Source organism: Herpailurus yagouaroundi, unplaced genomic scaffold (assembly GCF_014898765.1).
Source record: "Herpailurus yagouaroundi ecotype Mexico unplaced genomic scaffold, PumYag 203, whole genome shotgun sequence".
Taxonomy (NCBI): Eukaryota; Metazoa; Chordata; class Mammalia; order Carnivora; family Felidae; genus Herpailurus; species Herpailurus yagouaroundi.
In genome coordinates this window covers 13,311,833-13,328,848 of record NW_024412434.1, presented here as the reverse complement: position 1 = coordinate 13,328,848, position 17,016 = coordinate 13,311,833, and the positions used below count along the sequence as shown (strand labels likewise).

General features: G+C 41.6%; 1 protein-coding gene and 1 long non-coding RNA gene across 4 annotated transcripts in view; one reads left to right on the top strand and one right to left on the bottom strand.

Annotated features, from left to right (window-relative positions):
- SPAG6 (sperm associated antigen 6) overlaps nucleotides 1-7,179 on the top strand; it is a 65,975-nt gene extending 58,796 nt beyond the window's left edge. For all 3 annotated transcript variants that reach the window (XM_040451246.1, XM_040451244.1, XM_040451245.1), the window contains 2 exons: nucleotides 1,094-1,239; nucleotides 6,197-7,179. In XM_040451246.1, coding sequence (XP_040307180.1) covers nucleotides 1,094-1,239; nucleotides 6,197-6,266 — 216 coding nt within the window. In that variant the 3' untranslated portion in view covers nucleotides 6,267-7,179. The remainder of the gene's footprint in view (nucleotides 1-1,093; nucleotides 1,240-6,196) is intronic.
- The window catches only part of LOC121014727 (uncharacterized), a 24,689-nt gene continuing 10,569 nt past the window's right edge, over nucleotides 2,897-17,016 (bottom strand). Inside the window, exon 3 of the long non-coding RNA XR_005783397.1 lies at nucleotides 2,897-3,098. This is a non-coding gene — a long non-coding RNA (uncharacterized LOC121014727). The remainder of the gene's footprint in view (nucleotides 3,099-17,016) is intronic.

Here is a 17,016-nt window from a genome sequence, read left to right as displayed (position 1 = left end):
CTACTCTTCGCATACTAGATTTCTCCAAACAATGACGAACGAAAACTATATATTGTTACAACTTTTAAACTAGGTCCTGTACCTGCTTAGGTCTAGTAATGTATTCATCTGAAAGACAATACTATCTTTTAACAGCCTTCAGTTCTCTGTCTTCCATGATCTCCAACAGCTTGGCTGACCCTCAAGCACCTGAGTCACTGGACAGCAGAAGGTTTCACATTCCTCGGGATATGGTTGCCTCGGGATATGGTTGTGTGTGTCCAACACTTATGTTCTGCTTCCGCTTCTAAAGAATAAGCCAAATCCGTCTCGTCGGCCCCCCCCCCCCCCCCCGCCCCGGGTACTAGTTAAGAAACTGAGCAGCGATTTTGATCAACTAAAAGGGGAAGGGAGTGGGTTGCTGAGTGGCCCATCTACAGAGTCATCAGCTCTTGAGAAGGAACAGCTGGCATTATCTCTGAACGTTTTATTTTATGGTCTAGTCTTGAAGGCGACTGAGTGAGGTATTCTAGTTTTATTGAACTTGCTAAGAAAATGAAGACTGACCTGAACTGAGTTCAAAATAAAACTGAGTTCAAAATCCACTAAACCAACGGGATTTGTGGATGTTAAAATAAAGACAAGTACCACATAGCATATACTCTTACAAAAATGTGCCTTTGGGAGTATTTGCTTCCGGCAGAATTTTGTGTTCTTTTCTTTTTTAAGTTTATCTGTTTATTTTTGAGAGCGAGAGAGGGAGAGAGAGAAAGAACCCCAAGCAGGTCCTGCGCTGTGGGGCTTGAACTCACAAACCGTGAGATCATGACCTGGACCGAAGTCAAGAGTCGGACGCCTAACCGACTGAGCCACCCAGGTGCCCCCGTGTCTTCTTAAGCAAACGATACCAGAGCACTAGACTCCTAGGAACTGATACATTTCTAAAAAGACTACATTTTACTTCTAACCGGCAGCAAACTTAGGTTCATTATGTTACAGATATATTGCACATAAATTCTCTTTTACATTTCCTCAGCTATATTCTTTCTTTTCACTAGCAATAATCCCACTTGGAAAAGGAAAGCTGACAATTTTACGTGCTTGACTTTTCAAGGTACTGCCACATGACAGCAAAGCTCGACGACTTTTTGTAACAAGTGGTGGACTGAAAAAGGTTCAAGAGATAAAGGCAGGACCCGGCTCTCTGCTCCAAGAATACATCAACAGTATTAACAGCTGTTACCCGGAGGAGATAGTAAGGTGGGAAAAACGGACTTTGAGAAGTTCAAAATTATAATGTGGGCTTTCTGTTTTGAGGTCTGGATTTTATATCCACCGTGTCAACACGTGGTCTTGGAAATACTACATAAGACCAACGTGTACCTTTAATTCTACCTTGATCTCTTTTTCCCCCTCAAATTTAATAATGTTCTGATTGACACACACACATCTCCAAGTCAAACTGGAATGTCATTTGAGACATATCTATACTAACACATGCTTTATTAAAGAGCACCCGAATGCAGAGTCCAAGTTAAATTAACAGTCTTTAATGTGAACTTGATTTAGAAAGGGCCTATGGATGCTGATTTTCATGGTTTCCTGCATATTATTTTGCTGCCTTAGGCTCACATTTATATTAATAGGCGTCTAACAAATAGAAAAGAGATGTTGAGTGGTAAAAAGAAAGTCACTATCTATATTTGAAAAAAAAATCATGTTTGTGATTTGCAGGTGCCTCATAGTAATGTAGCAGTTAATTCTCTTCAAGATTAATCGTTTTAATAAGATTGATTTGTAGAGCATTAAACCTAAGCCTCAGTCCTTTTAAGTCGAAAGTACTATACCACTAATACAAAAATAAATAAGAGCAAAGTTACCAAGAAAAGACAGAATGATTTAAACATCTGAGTTTTGAAAAATGCCCATAAACATTCAAGAATGTTTATCTGTATTTATCTGTATTTGTCTAATATTTGTCTACACATTTATCTGTATTTGTCTAATCCTACTTTCATTTCTTATTTTCTCTACTTAATATTAGAGAATATAAATTTGCAATGTTTAAACCAATGTTTAATATACTTCCTCCTATTTAAAAATTTGTCTTCTTTTCATATATATTCTTCCAGTAAGTTCTTTCCAGGGGTACAATTCAGGCACTTTTGTGAGCTTTAGGACTGCTTGACTAAAAGAGTTCCAGTAAGTTAGCTTTAAAAATATTACTATTTAAAAAAGTATATCAAAGGAGTAGTATATCATAAATGTATATCTACTATATATAATATACAAATAAAATAATATACAAAAAGCTAATATAACAAACAAAATATGTGTGTAACCATTAAATGAATGAAATATGAATAGCTTTTACCAGGAAAAGAAAATAAAAATAATTTGCATCCATTCTTTAAGTTTTGGATAAAGAAGATGTGGTGTATGGTGGTAATATGCAATGGAATATTACTCAGCCATCAAAAAGAATGAAATCTTGCCATTTGCAGTGACGTGGATGGAGCTAGAATGTATCATGCTAAGTGAAAACAAATACCATACGATTTCACTCATGTGGAATTTAAGAAACAAAACACATGAACATATGGGAAGGTGGGGGGAGAGAAGAGAGGGAAACAAACCACCAGAGACTCTTTTTTTAAAATCACATTTATTTATTTTTGAGAGACAGAGAGACAGAGCACAAGGAGGGGAGGGGCAGAGACAGAAGGGCAGACAGAGTCTGAAGCTCCGAGCTGTCAACACAGAGCCCAATGGGCTTGAGCTCACAAACTGTGAGATCATGACCTGAGCCGAAGTCAGTCGCTCAACCGACTGAGCCACCCAGGCGCCCCTAACCATAAGAGACTCTTAACGACAGAACAAACTGAGGGTTGATGGAGGGAGGTGGGTGGGAGATGGGCTAGATGGGCAATGGGTACTAAGGAGGGCACTTGTGATGAGCACTGGGTGGTGTACTGAATACGTAAACAAAATTATAGAAAGATGAAAAAAGAAACGAAAGGGCCCAAAATGGAATGACCTATTAGAATTAACCAAAAGTAAGGTACTTTCTTGAATAGCAGTCTTCTTTTTACTCCTTTCCGGAATCACTTTCCAGAGCACTAAGGGAAAATGAAAACTCTGTCATATTAGAATGTAATCTGGTGCTTTGTCAAAATACCACCATAAAATTTTAACCTCCCATTCTATTCGGCTTATAATACCATTGTAAAATTTTAACCTCACATTTAACCTCACAATATTAACCTCAAATCTGTGATCTGGGATTCCATTTTAAAAATTAGCCAATTATCGGGGTACCTGGGTGGCTCAGTTGGTTAAGCATCCAACTCTTGATTTCGGCTCGGGACGTGATCTCGTGGTTGTGGGATTCAGCCCCGCATCGGGCTCTGTCCATACTGAGCGTGGAGCCTGCTTGGGTTTTTCTCTCTATCCCCCTCTCTCTGCCCCTTCCCAGCCTGCATTCTCCCTCTCAAACATTTTTAAAAATTGGCAAATTATCATGAAGAATTCTAATTAGCTTCTTCATGTTTGTTATATTTTGTAAAGAATTAGGTTCTATAGAACTTAAAGGTGTTTTGTAGAAATGTTTGAAACGTTGTCTATGAAAATGGACAAATATAAACTCAGAATGGTTTTATTTTTGTAATTGTGTAATTCTCAAGAATCACTGGGTGACTATTTTAGAACCAATTATTCCTTACGATACAGATTATCAATGGATACGTTGTTCCAGCTGTTATTAGCCTAAGCATTTGTTTCGTACTGCCACATTTAAAAATCTCTAATGAAGGTAGTTGGTGGGATGAGAAGGAAGCAGCTCAGGACTAGATGTTGGAAGGCCTGAGTTCTAATCCTGGCCCATTCCACCGCAGGAAGGTATTTTTGGAACTCCTCTGTCTTTGGGATGTTTGCCTAGACTAGACTATATTATAATCAATATAAAAAATTATGAATGAGCTATTTCATTTTTCATGCTAAGTTTTTGAAATCTGGTGGGTTATTTTATCACTTCCAGTGCATCTCAATTCAGATGCTAAATTTTATTAGATGTACTTAGCTGTATTTATTTATTTATTTTTTTTTTTTAATTTTTTTTTCAACGTTTATTTATTTTTGGGACAGAGAGAGACAGAGCATGAACGGGGGAGGGGCAGAGAGAGAGGGAGACACAGAATCGGAAACAGGCTCCAGGCTCCGAGCCATCAGCCCAGAGCCTGACGCGGGGCTCGAACTCACGGACCGCGAGATCGTGACCTGGCTGAAGTCGGACGCTTAACCGACTGCGCCACCCAGGCGCCCCAGTACTTAGCTGTATTTAGATTATATAAAGCTTACAGTTGAAAAAGTAGATTCATAAGTTGTTTCAAAGACACCTAAAAGTTTCACCGAAAATAACTGGAGTATCAGCTTTTACGATTAAATATAAAAATTCAGGTCCTCAGTCATGCTAGCCATATTTTTAAAAAATTTCTTTACTTATTTTGAGATAGAGTAAGAGAAAGATCATGCATGTCCATGAGCAAGCAGGGGAGGGGGCTGGGGGACAGAGTCACAGGGAGAGAGAGAATCCCAAGCAGGCTCCATGCTCAATGCAGAGTCCAATGTGGGGCTTGATCTCAGAACCATGAGATCTTGATTCATGAGATCACGACCTGAGCCGAAATCAAGAGTTGGATGCTTAACCGACGGAGCCACCCAGGTGCCCCACACCAGCCATATTTCCAATGCTCAATAGCCACATGTAGCTAGTGGCTACCATATGAAACAGCACCATTTTTTAAGTTTTGGTTTTCTAAATCTACTTCTTACCATTAATATAAAAAGTACCTATCTTGTGTCTGACCCGTTTATCAGGCCTAGGAAGGTGAGGCCTGTTTTAAAATGTGTGACTAACTCAGAAACAGTTGCGACTTCTCCAGTGTAAGAGTACTTCCAAGAGACCCACTGTTGAAGGACGATTTTTTTCAAGGCCAGGATGCCTTGAGAGAAGAAACATTTTTGAGGATAATCTTTTATGTATGCATGTGTCTGTTTAATTATGTCCACCTTAACTGGACAAATTGTAGAAGAAATTAGTGTAATATAAATTGTGAGTTTTTAAGTCACGCCTCTGAAGATAGAAGATAACGAGGACAAAGCAAATCTTGAACATCAGATTTTATCTGGAGAGAACACCTTAGGAGGTTTAATTATTTTGAGTGTTTTGGAAAGTTTTGAATTACATTTACTTATTTTTTTTTAATCTGGTTATTCTAGAATGCCTGCCAAATTTTATTTGACATACTTTTAAAAAAAAATTTTTTTTTAACGTTTATTTATTTTTGAGACAGAGAGAGACAGAGCATGAACAGGGGAGGGGCAGAGAGAGAGGGAGACACAGAATCGGAAACAGGCTCCAGGCTCTGAGCTGTCAGCACAGAGCCCGACGCGGGGCTCGAACTCACGGACCGTGAGATCATGACCTGAGCCGAAGTCGGATGCTTAACCGACCAAGCCACCCAGGCGCCCCTTATTTGACAAACTTTTATGTGCACGTAAATTCTTTCCACAGATACGAAGCATACCATAATGCATTAATTAATATATTTAATACTTTCATAGTATGTATTTTACAAAATGTTCAATTGCTAAATATAAACTTTAGTACTACAGATGTCCCAAATCAATGAAAATGACCAATTTCCTAAGTAAGTATGATAGGATATTTGTAAACCATTTATTAAATAGTTCTTTAATGTGAATTATAAACCCAGAAATTTTTGTCTTTATGGGTCACCATATCTGATTAAAACATACAGTGAGAATAACCTGTAAGGCAATCAGAATGCAGACGATGATCAGTAACGACAGACTGTATTGTGTAACTTATGAAAAAACCTATTAGCTGTCCTCACTCAGGCAACATCAATCATTTAACATAATAACAGTCTCTATAAGAAGATGCTATCACTGGATCCAGGTATCTTGCTTTGAAAATAGTTCTGTGCGCTAATAGCCCTCCAGTCTTGTGGGTTGGTGTTTTCTTCCTTCACAGTCCCTCATCTTACGCACAAAGCATTACTGGAGCTTAATTATTCAGGGTATAGTTGAGGTTTCACTGATAGAATTAATTTAGATAAATATCTTACACTGAATCTTTTGTGCCTACTGTGATGAATCCTTTCACAAGTATCTAATAGAAAACTTTCCTTTTCAGGTATTACTCCCCTGGATATTCTGAAGCACTTCTACAGAGAGTGGACAGCTATCAACCACTTGCCAATTAAGCAAAGTTCTGTTTTCGTACTCTAATTCACAACAGGGCATTATGAACGGTAGCTGATAACGTTCTTGCCAAATATTTGAACTGAGCGCATTCCAGATTTATTCAGTGTGAAATACCTTTGGATAATCTTTTCTAAATTTATGTAAAAAAAAAAATTAGTGGCCTGAATGAGGAATGACTATTGGTCATTTGCTTAGGACTTGCTCTAAGGGTGAACTGTAGAAAGACATTAAAGGGTGCTAAGGCATTTGTTATTTTTCCATTAACCATCCCCGGCCCCTAAACACACATACCTCCAACTAGATATAGGTGAAAAATGATGCTGAAAACTCTTAGCTATCCTGGCCAGTTCCTCCCAGACACAGGCAAGGAAAGTGGCCTTGCAGATTCCTCAGGAGGACATTGGAGGGAGATGTCAAAAGAGGAAACCGATGACAGAAGTAGAAGGCCCTTGAAGAGACTCTGATGCTCTTTACCTAAATGCATTAACCAAACACTTGGAATCTATGGATAACCTGTCAGGTTTTCCTAACAACTTAGGAAACTCTCCTCCTCTTGATGCCAAATTTTCTAAGCTCTTTTTTCGCCTCACTGAAACAGTTCCTTTACCTGTCATGGGGCTGGAGGAAGTCCATATTAAGCATTATTCCACTGCAGACATGTTTCCCATTTCATTGAAGGGTTTCTGAGTCCAGCCCTGCTCGTGAATAAACAAGGAAGCAGGCAAGTAAAATGGGTCCTTAGTATACCCTGTCCTAGCTTCCCTTTCCCCCCAAGTTTTAAAAATCACATTTCCAGGGATTTAAGAAATAGTTTAAAAAGAATACCTCCAGGCTTGGACTTTGCATGCACTTTCACTTAGGGAGCTGAAAGGGGGTGACAGGGGGTTTCAATAAAATTTTAAACAAAAACATTAGAATTGTCCTCTGCATGTTTCCCGCAGTGTTAATTCTGAACTTGGGGGATACGTAAGTAGGCTTAAGAGTCTTGGTTAGTTGGTGTGTGAGTGTGTGTGTCTGTGTGCGTGTCTGTCAGTCTGTCTTTTGATCTAAAAGGAGATTCCTTACAGCGATCTACCCTGGAGGCCTGCAGAGGAGGTGAATGATAACCAGACAGCCCTTGGGCCACCGTGTTCCCAACCTGGCCAGCTTTCAGCTTTCCATCTTGGATTCTTTCCCCCCGCCCCCCAAAAAGAACCTACCCATTTAATTTTGGTATTTTCTGGATTCATCTGTCATCATTTCCTAACAGGGCATAACTTTGTTGCATCTTTTTTTTTTTTAATTTTTAAAAATTGTTTATTCCTTTCTGAAAGAGTGCAAGCAGGGGAGGGGCAGAGAAGGGGACAGAGAATCCGAAGCGGGCTCTGTGCTGATGGCAGCGAGCCCGACGTGGGGCTTGAACTCACAAACTGCGAGATCATGACCTGAGCCGAAGCCGGTCGCTTAACTGACTGAGCCCCCCAGGAGCCCCTGTTGCGTCTTTATAAACTCCATCATACCCACGATGGGCCCATTCCTCTTCGCCTTATATCATCCTAGGATTGCCTGCAGTTTGACTTTTTAATACTTTCTGGGGTCTACTTTGTTTCTTTGATTTATTGCATAAGAAAAGAATTTTTATTCTCAGTTGTGTAGGTTTCCTTTCTCTCCTTCATGCCTGACCAGCTTCTCCTGTGAACCTGTCGACCACCTGAGAACATAAAGGTAGTTCTCATCTTTCTTCATTAATACCATTTTTCTTTGATGGCCGTGTTGGTAATGACAAAAACCAGCGTGTCTGGGATGAAACCCCCTCAGCAGTTATGGGAACGGTGAATTTCCTATCACGTACTTCCTGCCACTGTGTGTTGATGTCGGTTTTCACTTCATACATCATTTCATACGTATCAAAGAAATAACACAGTTAGTAGTGTTTGGATACGTGCTATAATTCTATCATACGCAATCTGGAAAACACATGCTGTGAAATGTTTCTTACTATAAAACACTTAAAATTAAGCTTGCTTTATTTTTAGAGAAGTCTATTATGAGACTTTTTTTTGAGAGAGAGCGCACGTGTGCAAGCTGGGGAGGGGCAGACGGAGAGCGAGAGAGAGTCTCAAGCAGCCTCCACCCCCAGCACAGAGCCCAACACAAGGCTCCATCTCAGGACTGTGAGATCATGAGCTGAGCCAAAAGCAAGAGTCAGAGGCTTAACCCAGTGAGCCACCCAGGTGCCCCACGATCATGAGGCTTTTTAAAAACTAAAAAAAAAAAAAAAAAATTTTTTCTATTTGTGCTAGAGCAAAATAACACCTCTCATTGGTGGTATTCTCTTTAATACTTTCGCCCCTGGTTTGAATTTTGTCAATTCCTAGCCTCTGGGCAGAGCAACCCTGTCTCACTGCTCTCTCTCTCTCTCTGCTGCAGTTTATTTAAAATTCAACAATCATTAGGATATTTCATTTAGCTTACACGACTGGCACTTTACTTTTAGGACTTCAGGTCAGGAATGGAATGCTTGAATCTTATTATTGGTTGAAATCTACTGTTCATACAGTTTAGCTGTTGTGAAAATAGGTGCATTATCAGTGGTGCTGAAAAGAGATGTTGAAAATCTGGGTTCTAGTCATATCTGTTAAATAGGAAGGGGTGATAGTCTTGCTCAGCTTACTCGTAAGATGCTTATGAATTAACCTGCAGTGACGCATGTAACAATATTGTAAACTGTTCCGTTCTGCGCAAATTGACATGTGACTTAAGGGGAACTTGACAGTCAATAACAGATTACACATTTTGGCTGGCAACTGGGCACACCAGGCCCCATACTTTTAGGTAAGCAGAGTTGACGCCAGATGATTTGATTCAAAAAAAAACTACATTGCCTGCCCTCGTGGAGTTTACTAGTGTAAACACATTTGCCCAGATGCAGGAAGTAAAATAGGCATGAGACACAGGCATATTTCATGTAAAAGCAAATGACAACCTCATATTTACAGGAGGTCGACCTGTGGTTTTTTGGGGTTTTTTTTTTTTCAAGTTTTTATTTTAATTCCAGTTGGTTTTGACCTTTTCTTCTAATCTTTTCCTCTCAAAACTACCCCCTGAAAGAAAGGATTAAAGATCTGCTCATTTCTAATCTTGATTTGAGGTCCTGCACAACATGAACCCTGACCTTAAATTCCTCGGGGAGGTCATCTCCACTCCAAGATGTCAAGGTCAAAAACTGACCTTGAAAGAATGAAGGATTTGTCTGTTTTCAAATCACCAACTCTTTAAGTCAGGTGCTGGTGAGTGTTGAGGCCTATGGATACTGTGGCTTATTTTACCACAAAATTCACTGTCTAGAAAATACTGATTTGTGGCTATTCTGTTTCAGAGATTAAAAAGATTAAATGACACTCACTACTGTAGCTGTTGTATTTACCAGTTGGTTAAGGGACTCCGGGCTTTCAAAATACAATTTGTCTATGCAATTATTTTTCTAGTAATATGAATCCTTTTGTTTTTAAGAAGACTTCGTAGGACATACAATTAGACAATATTCCGTGATACTGCTTTAGAGAATGGTAAGTTTTATTGTATATGAATAAGTAATCTTTTTTAAAAAAATTAGGCAATAGAGGAAAGGAAAAAGCAAAAATATCATTCCAAATCTCACATCTCAGAAAATAATTGTCATTAACAAGTGGACATAGTTCCAGATACTTCTCTGAGCCTTTGTACAGATAAAACAAATTTAGAAAAGTGTATTAGTACTATCCATGCTTTTTTTTTTTATTTCAGTGGGTGTAGGGAAAAGGTCTCCTGCTAAATTAAGGATCAATATAAAGTATTTATAAATGTGCTCCTTTTACTAATGATTGACTAGTATTTGGTACAGAGATTTTATCTTTTATATATTTTGGTTTTCTTAGAAGACCTTGTTTTTCATAACTGATTCTATGAAACATACCATGAAGTTTAATGTACGTCTTTTTCCTCTCTCTTCAAACCTGAAGCTACGAGTCTGTGAATGGTATACAGATTTTAAGTTGAATGCTATTTATGGCTTATCACTTTTATAACACTGGGTCAAGAATATTATACTAAAAAGATACCATTTTGCAAGGTGGGTTTGTGTAGATACTTATACATTAAGTGAAGCCTATAATTTTTGCCACGTATCTAGAACTTGTGGTAATGCACTTCTGCTAAAATTTATACTAAAATACAAAATGTATACTGATAAGTATTTGATAAGTATCAAAGTATTTTTGGATATAAACAAGTCCAATCCTTTGAGAACTACTGTGATAACCTGTATCAAGCTCTCTGTCCTCTGCAGCAGGTAGTTTAAATCCTACACATGGAATTAAAATTCCAAGAGAATGTCGTGGTTCTCCCACTTTTCCCTTCACTAACTCAAGTATGTCCTTTCTCTTGGACGAAACGTGCCCTGCTGTCTTCCGTCCCCAGGGGCCCCCAGCACTGCCGAAAGCACGAAGTAGCGGCAGCGGCCGGCTGGGCATCAGGGCAGCACAGCTCTCTGGCCACGTCTCTTCAAGTCCCTACACCTTAGTGTCCTGAAATGCCATCACGCAGAGCACAGGCTCTGGAGTTAGAGACCCATATCAGAATTTCGAAACTGCTACACCCTAACTCAGTGGCCTTCAGCGAGTTACCAATGGTACCCATTTTATAGGATCCCGAGGATTAAACAGGGTGAATGAGCACAGGGCCCGGCATGTAGTAAGCGGTGACGCCACCACCTATATGGTGTCTTTGTGTAACAGAAAAAGGTGCACGGTCCTCAAGATACTTTACTTTCATCTAGCAGAAATTGTTGTAATATTCTGATTTTTAGACCAAGACACTTTACTGCCATCTGCTGGAAAATTCTCTTAATAAATATGCAAATCCATTTCTATGATGTGAACCACATCCCCTTAGATGTGCTGGTGCCCTTGTGTAGTACACCACCTGCACAACTGTGCGTATCAGTGCTCAGTAAATCATATTTGCTACTGTTCTTTTCACTTTTGTAAATGGGGTTTAGAAGACAAGCCAAGATAAACCATGCTATTGTATGAACCAATCCATTTCAAAAAAAACCAAGGGGTGAAAGTTTATCTCCATAAATGTAAATCTCTAGTTACCAAGCCTGGAAACACTTGGGCTTACTACTTCCCTCACTTCCCACTTTCCACACAGAAAACTGTGTTCTACAGTAAAATACGCAATTTAAGTTAGCAGAGCTACTAATTAAGCCATTATTCTGGCATCTATAAAAACCAAAAGAACACACAGGGGATATACATATACAAAATCAAGGTATGTTTTGTAATAATGCACATAGCATTTAAAAACAATTTTTTACATTTATTTATTTTTGAGAGACGTAGAGCACAAGCGGGGGATGGGCAGAGAGAGAAGGAGAGAGAGAATCCGAAGCAGGCTCCAGGCCCTGAGCTGTCAGCACAGAGCCCGACGCGGGGCTCGAACTCACGGACCGCGAGATCGTGACCTGAGCCGAAGTCAGATGCTCAACTGACTGAACCATCCCGGCGCCCCAACCCATTTTAATCTTGATTTTAAAAATTGGATCCAGAATATTACGTCGTCATTGCAATATGGCAGACCTCTGGAAAGCAACCCTGCTGGGGCTCTGTTCCCCTTTCTTCATCCCGGAACCTGGGCTGGGATATGATGGGTGACTCTCTTCTAACCAAATAGCCTTTATTGAAGGGATCGTTGTAGGACCTTTTTGTACACCAAAGGCAAAAACGTGGCTCATTTTCATACCTAGCAGTACAATCATGAAGAAGACCGACTACCGTTGGGTGAGGGAGAGTTTGTTGGTAATGAGAATACTCTCCCAGAATACAGGATTTATCTCCCTGGCAAGGACCCTAAGTGCTAGGACGGCTCTTGGAAGCTCGGAGAAAGCAACATCACATACCAAGTGAAGTAGAAATGTTGCACTGGCCACGGCCGAAGATACCAAATGCCTCGGGGTGGGCGTGTCAGAGGGTGTACCTATGCAGGGCTGGAAAACCCACCAGCTGACTCTTTCCTAAGAGAAGCCCAGAGGACACACCATTTACCATAGTGGTAAGACATGCGTTGTTAAGAGGGTCACAACCCGTGAGAATCTCAGTGGTAATGCTCTTCCATATGCCACGGTTGACTGGTGAAGACTCTGTTATAAAACTGTGCTCCCCAACAGGGATGATGGGATCCCGAAATAACAGAGGCCAGGTGAATACTTAACCGTCCGAAGCAAGGTGTGTGCAATTATCGCAAGGGGTTGCAAAACTGGAATGGCAACCAGGGATCCCATCCATAGACAGACATCAGCACAGTTAACAGAACTCAGTGTTTCCAGAGGCAGCCAATAAAAAGTATCGATTTGTAAAATAAAGATAGAAAGAAAAAAAACCAAAAAGGATGGTCAGTTGGCTTAGGGCAGCTTGGTCACAGTCACTTACCCAGTTTCTCAGATCAGGAACCAACTGACAGAGGACAGGCTGGTCGCTATGAGGATGGAACCTGAAATACCTCACTAAGTCTACTCAGTAGCTATTTCCCCCCGCATTTCAAAATACTGCCCCGGCCCTTTTACTGGGTGACAGAGCACTGCAGCAGGTCGAGGCCCCGGTGCAAGGAGACCTGCCCGATCACTCAGCAGGCCCCGTGGTATTAGAGGGACCTGTGGTGGGAAAGTGTGCACGGTTACTGGTAATCCCAGAAGAAGTGCAGCATAGGCTCCCGGGACTTTGGAGCAAGGACACATCCTCTGTAGCAAAGAACTTTACAGCATTTGAAAAGAAGTTCTTCTAGATGAATGGCCCTGATTGAGACAGGCCAAATGACCATGGGACATCAAGTAACTCTGCAAGCAGAGATAATCATGAGCTGGGTTCTGCCAGGCCCAGCAGCAAGAATCCGTCGTAAAGTGGGAGTGTGAGATGCAGGGCCACGCATGAGCAGGAGGGCCAGAGGGCACACGTAGGCTTTTCCAGTTGTTGGCCCGCAACTCCGCGTCATCCACCACTACTGCTCCGGCATTCATGGCTACGGGGTCACACCTAGCTCACAACTACGGCTGCATGGGGGTGTCTGTTATGGCCAGCTGACAGAAGAGGAGAAAGGCCAACCTTTGTTCCTGGATGAGCTGGCTCAGCATAAGAGTGCAAGCCAAGAAGAGATCCTGTCACACTGCAACTCTACTTGGGGTGACCCTGAAAGAGAGCGGTGAGGAGAAATTTCTGGCGATGCACTTGGTTGTCCGCTTTGAAACAAGAATAGTTCGAGGTAAGAATATACACAGGCTCATAGACAGTGGTAGGTGGGGTGGCAATTCGGTCAGAGGCCTGGAAGGAGAAATATTAGAATATCACGGATAACGTGTGGACCCAGGTTTGAAGAATTCTGTGTCCCATGTTCATGCATAGCAAAGTGCCACTATCAGAAAGACATTAAACAACATCCGTGAGTCAGCCATGGCCATCTGCCAGTCTCTCTAACCAGCTGCTGTATTTCTGGCACAACGGATACTTCAGTGGAGCAGTCATCGTGGTGGGGGTGGTGGCTACGAATAGGGCTTTGGCTCACCGGGCTTGGTCCGGCCACTGCTACTAACAAATGTCCAACCTGTCAACTGCAGAAACGAGTGCTGACTCCCCAATACAGCACAATCCCTCAAGGTGACCAACCAACCATTTGGAGGTAAACTGACTATGATGGACCTGTTCTACCCTGGAGGAAGAAGGAATTCATCTTGACTAGGGTTATTATATATTCTGAGTTTTCCTTTCCTCTCCACAGGACCCAGCCAACATCACCAACTGAGAATTAAGAATGTTTGATCTACTGACACAAGATCCCATACAATACTGCCTTGGGCCAAAGAGTACACTAGTCTAGTCCCATACTGCATCACTGTTAAGCCACTGGCATTACAGAATGGTGGAATGGCCTCCTAAAAACAGGGGAGGCACCAGTTTGGAGATGATACATCTTGAAGTTGAGATGCCACCCTAAATCAATAACCATTATGTAGTTCCCAATAGGTGGACTGGGTCCAGGAACGACGGGGAAAAGTAGGTGGCATTCCCAGTGGTACCCTTGGAAAGTTTGTGCTTTCTGTCCCCCAAATCTTAGGCTCTGTGGGACAAAAGGTCTTGTTCCCAGAGGGGTAATGCTTCATCGTGGACACAGAGTCCCACTGTACTTTACAACACAGCTACTGCTCAAAGCGCTTCAGTCTCCTTATGCCAAGAAACCAGCAGGAAAGGAATCACTACACTAGCAGGGATCATCGGTCGTGATCATCAGCAGAAGTGGAGCTCTCTCACAGAATGCAGAGAGGGAAGAATGTTTGGCACACAAATGACCCAATGGAGTCTCCCGAGGCTCCTGTGCCCAGTTTTAACAGTAAACAGACAAGAACAGAGGCCATGATCTAAGACGGGCATAGTGACCAGGTCCGAAGCCACTGGGAGATGAGGGTCTGGGTCACCCAGGCAATATGCCTGGACCAGCATGGGCCCTGGCTGAGGCAAATCTAGAACGGGAGTTGGAGAAGGAGATGAAGTATCGATTAGTGGAGGCTTGAGACCCACTGCTGCTGTAGCAACTGTAGTTTCCCCACAAACCTTTTTATAAGCTTCCCCAGCAATACAGGCCAACCAGAATCCTTGGAGTTGGGTTATAATCCTGGTTATTAGGTGGGTGGACTTGCTCTAAGAAGCAGTTGGTGGCACATGAAAAGATACTCAGCATCACTTATCATCAGGGAAATACAAATCAAAACCACAATGAGATGCCACCTTATGTCTGTCAGAATGAGCAGAAGCAAAAAGACAAAAAAATAACAAATACTGGTGAGGATGTGGCGAAAAGTAACCCTCGTGAACGGTGGTGGGAACATAAACTGGTGCAGCCACTGTGGAAAATGGTACAGAGCATCATCAAAAAATGAAAAATAGAATTACCATATGATCCAGTAATTTCACTAGGTATTTACCCAAAGAAAATGAGAACACTGATTTGAAAAGATATATGCATCCCATGTTTATAACAACATGATTTACAACAGCCAAGATATGGAATCAGCCCAAGTGTCCATCAGTATATGAATGGGTAAAGATATGGTATTGTGTACGTACACACACACACACACACACACACACACACACACACTCTGGAATATTATTTGGCCATGAAAAAGAATGAAGTCTTGGGGCACCTGAGTGGCTCAGTTGGTTAAGCATTTTTGGCTCAAGTCATGATCTCATGGCTCATGAGTTCAAGTCCCACATTCGGCTCTCTGCTGTCAGTGTAGAGCATGCCTGGGGTTCTCTTCCTCCCTCCCTCCCTCTCTCTCTGTCTCTCTCTGCCTCTTCCCCTGTCTCTTTTGAAATAAACTTTAAAAAAAAATTTTAAACTTAAAAAGAATGAAGTCTTGCCAATTACGACAACATGGATGGACCTAGAGAGTATTATGCTTTTTTTTTTTTTTTTTTTTAAAGGTGGGCTCCATGACCAGTGTGGAGCTCAAGGCAGAGTTTGAGCTCACAACCCTGAGATCAAGACCTGGGCTGAGATTAAGAGTTGGATGCTTAACTGACTGATGCTTAACCTACAGGTCCCCCTGTAGAGTATTACGACAAATGAAGTAAGTCAGAGAAAGACAAATACCATACAATTTCACTTACATGTGGAATCTAAAAAACAAATGAACAAAGCAACATACAGGAAGCAGAAACAGACCTATAAATACAGAGAACAAACTGATGGCCTCCGGAAGGGAGAAGGGTGAGGGGATGGGCAAAATGGGTGAAGGGGAGTGGGAGATACAGGCTTCCAGTCGTGGAATGAAGAAGTCACAGGGACGAATGGCAGGGCATACGGAATATAGCCAATGGTATTGTAATCGTGGGGTATGGTGACAGGTAGTAACTACGGTTGTTGTGAGCACAGCATAATATATACAGGGATCGAATCACTATGTTGTACACCTGAAACTAATGTAACACTGTGGGTCAACAATAAAAAAGAAAAAAGAAGCAACTGGATCTGAACAGCACAAGGGATGAACTACAACGGACTCTAGTGTTCCACATATATTGCTCCCTCTTCAAGGCCAAGGGCCTCCCTTCTCCAGCTGCCGCCATTTTCCGGTCAGACCTTTCATGTCCTTACCGCAAATACGACCGAGTTAAATCCTCAACCCGCAACCACAATGAGCCTTAATAATTTGCTGAATCTTAAAATTAACACCTTAAGTTGAACCCCCTCCCCCCGCCAAATTTAAGAACACTCAGGCAACTGGTTTAAACTGGAATCGAACCAAAGCAGAACATCCAATTTTCTCAGGTCTAAACCCAAACCAACGTTTCAGACGCTTGGCACAGACAACCACGGTTAGCCTCTCTTTGGCCTCAACAGCTCCTGCTAATCAGAAGCTTCTACTCAGATGGGGAAGAAAACATCAGTCCTCTATTTCCCAAAGTAATTCCACACCCGCCCGACATCATACCCTCCGAATCCCATCATACAAATACAGGACACGTGGCTGTGCTCACCTGTAAAGTCACCTCAGTTCTCACAGGATTTAGCCCAATGGAGGCTCTGAACATGAGCAGTGACATCTTAACCTCATTTACAATGAGATGGCCTTACTGCTTGGGCAAAATCTTTGGGTTTCTCATCCACCGTTGGGGGTGGGAGTGGGGGGAGGGAAGGAGGGAGTTAAAAAAACATTATTCATGGGGTAAATTATTC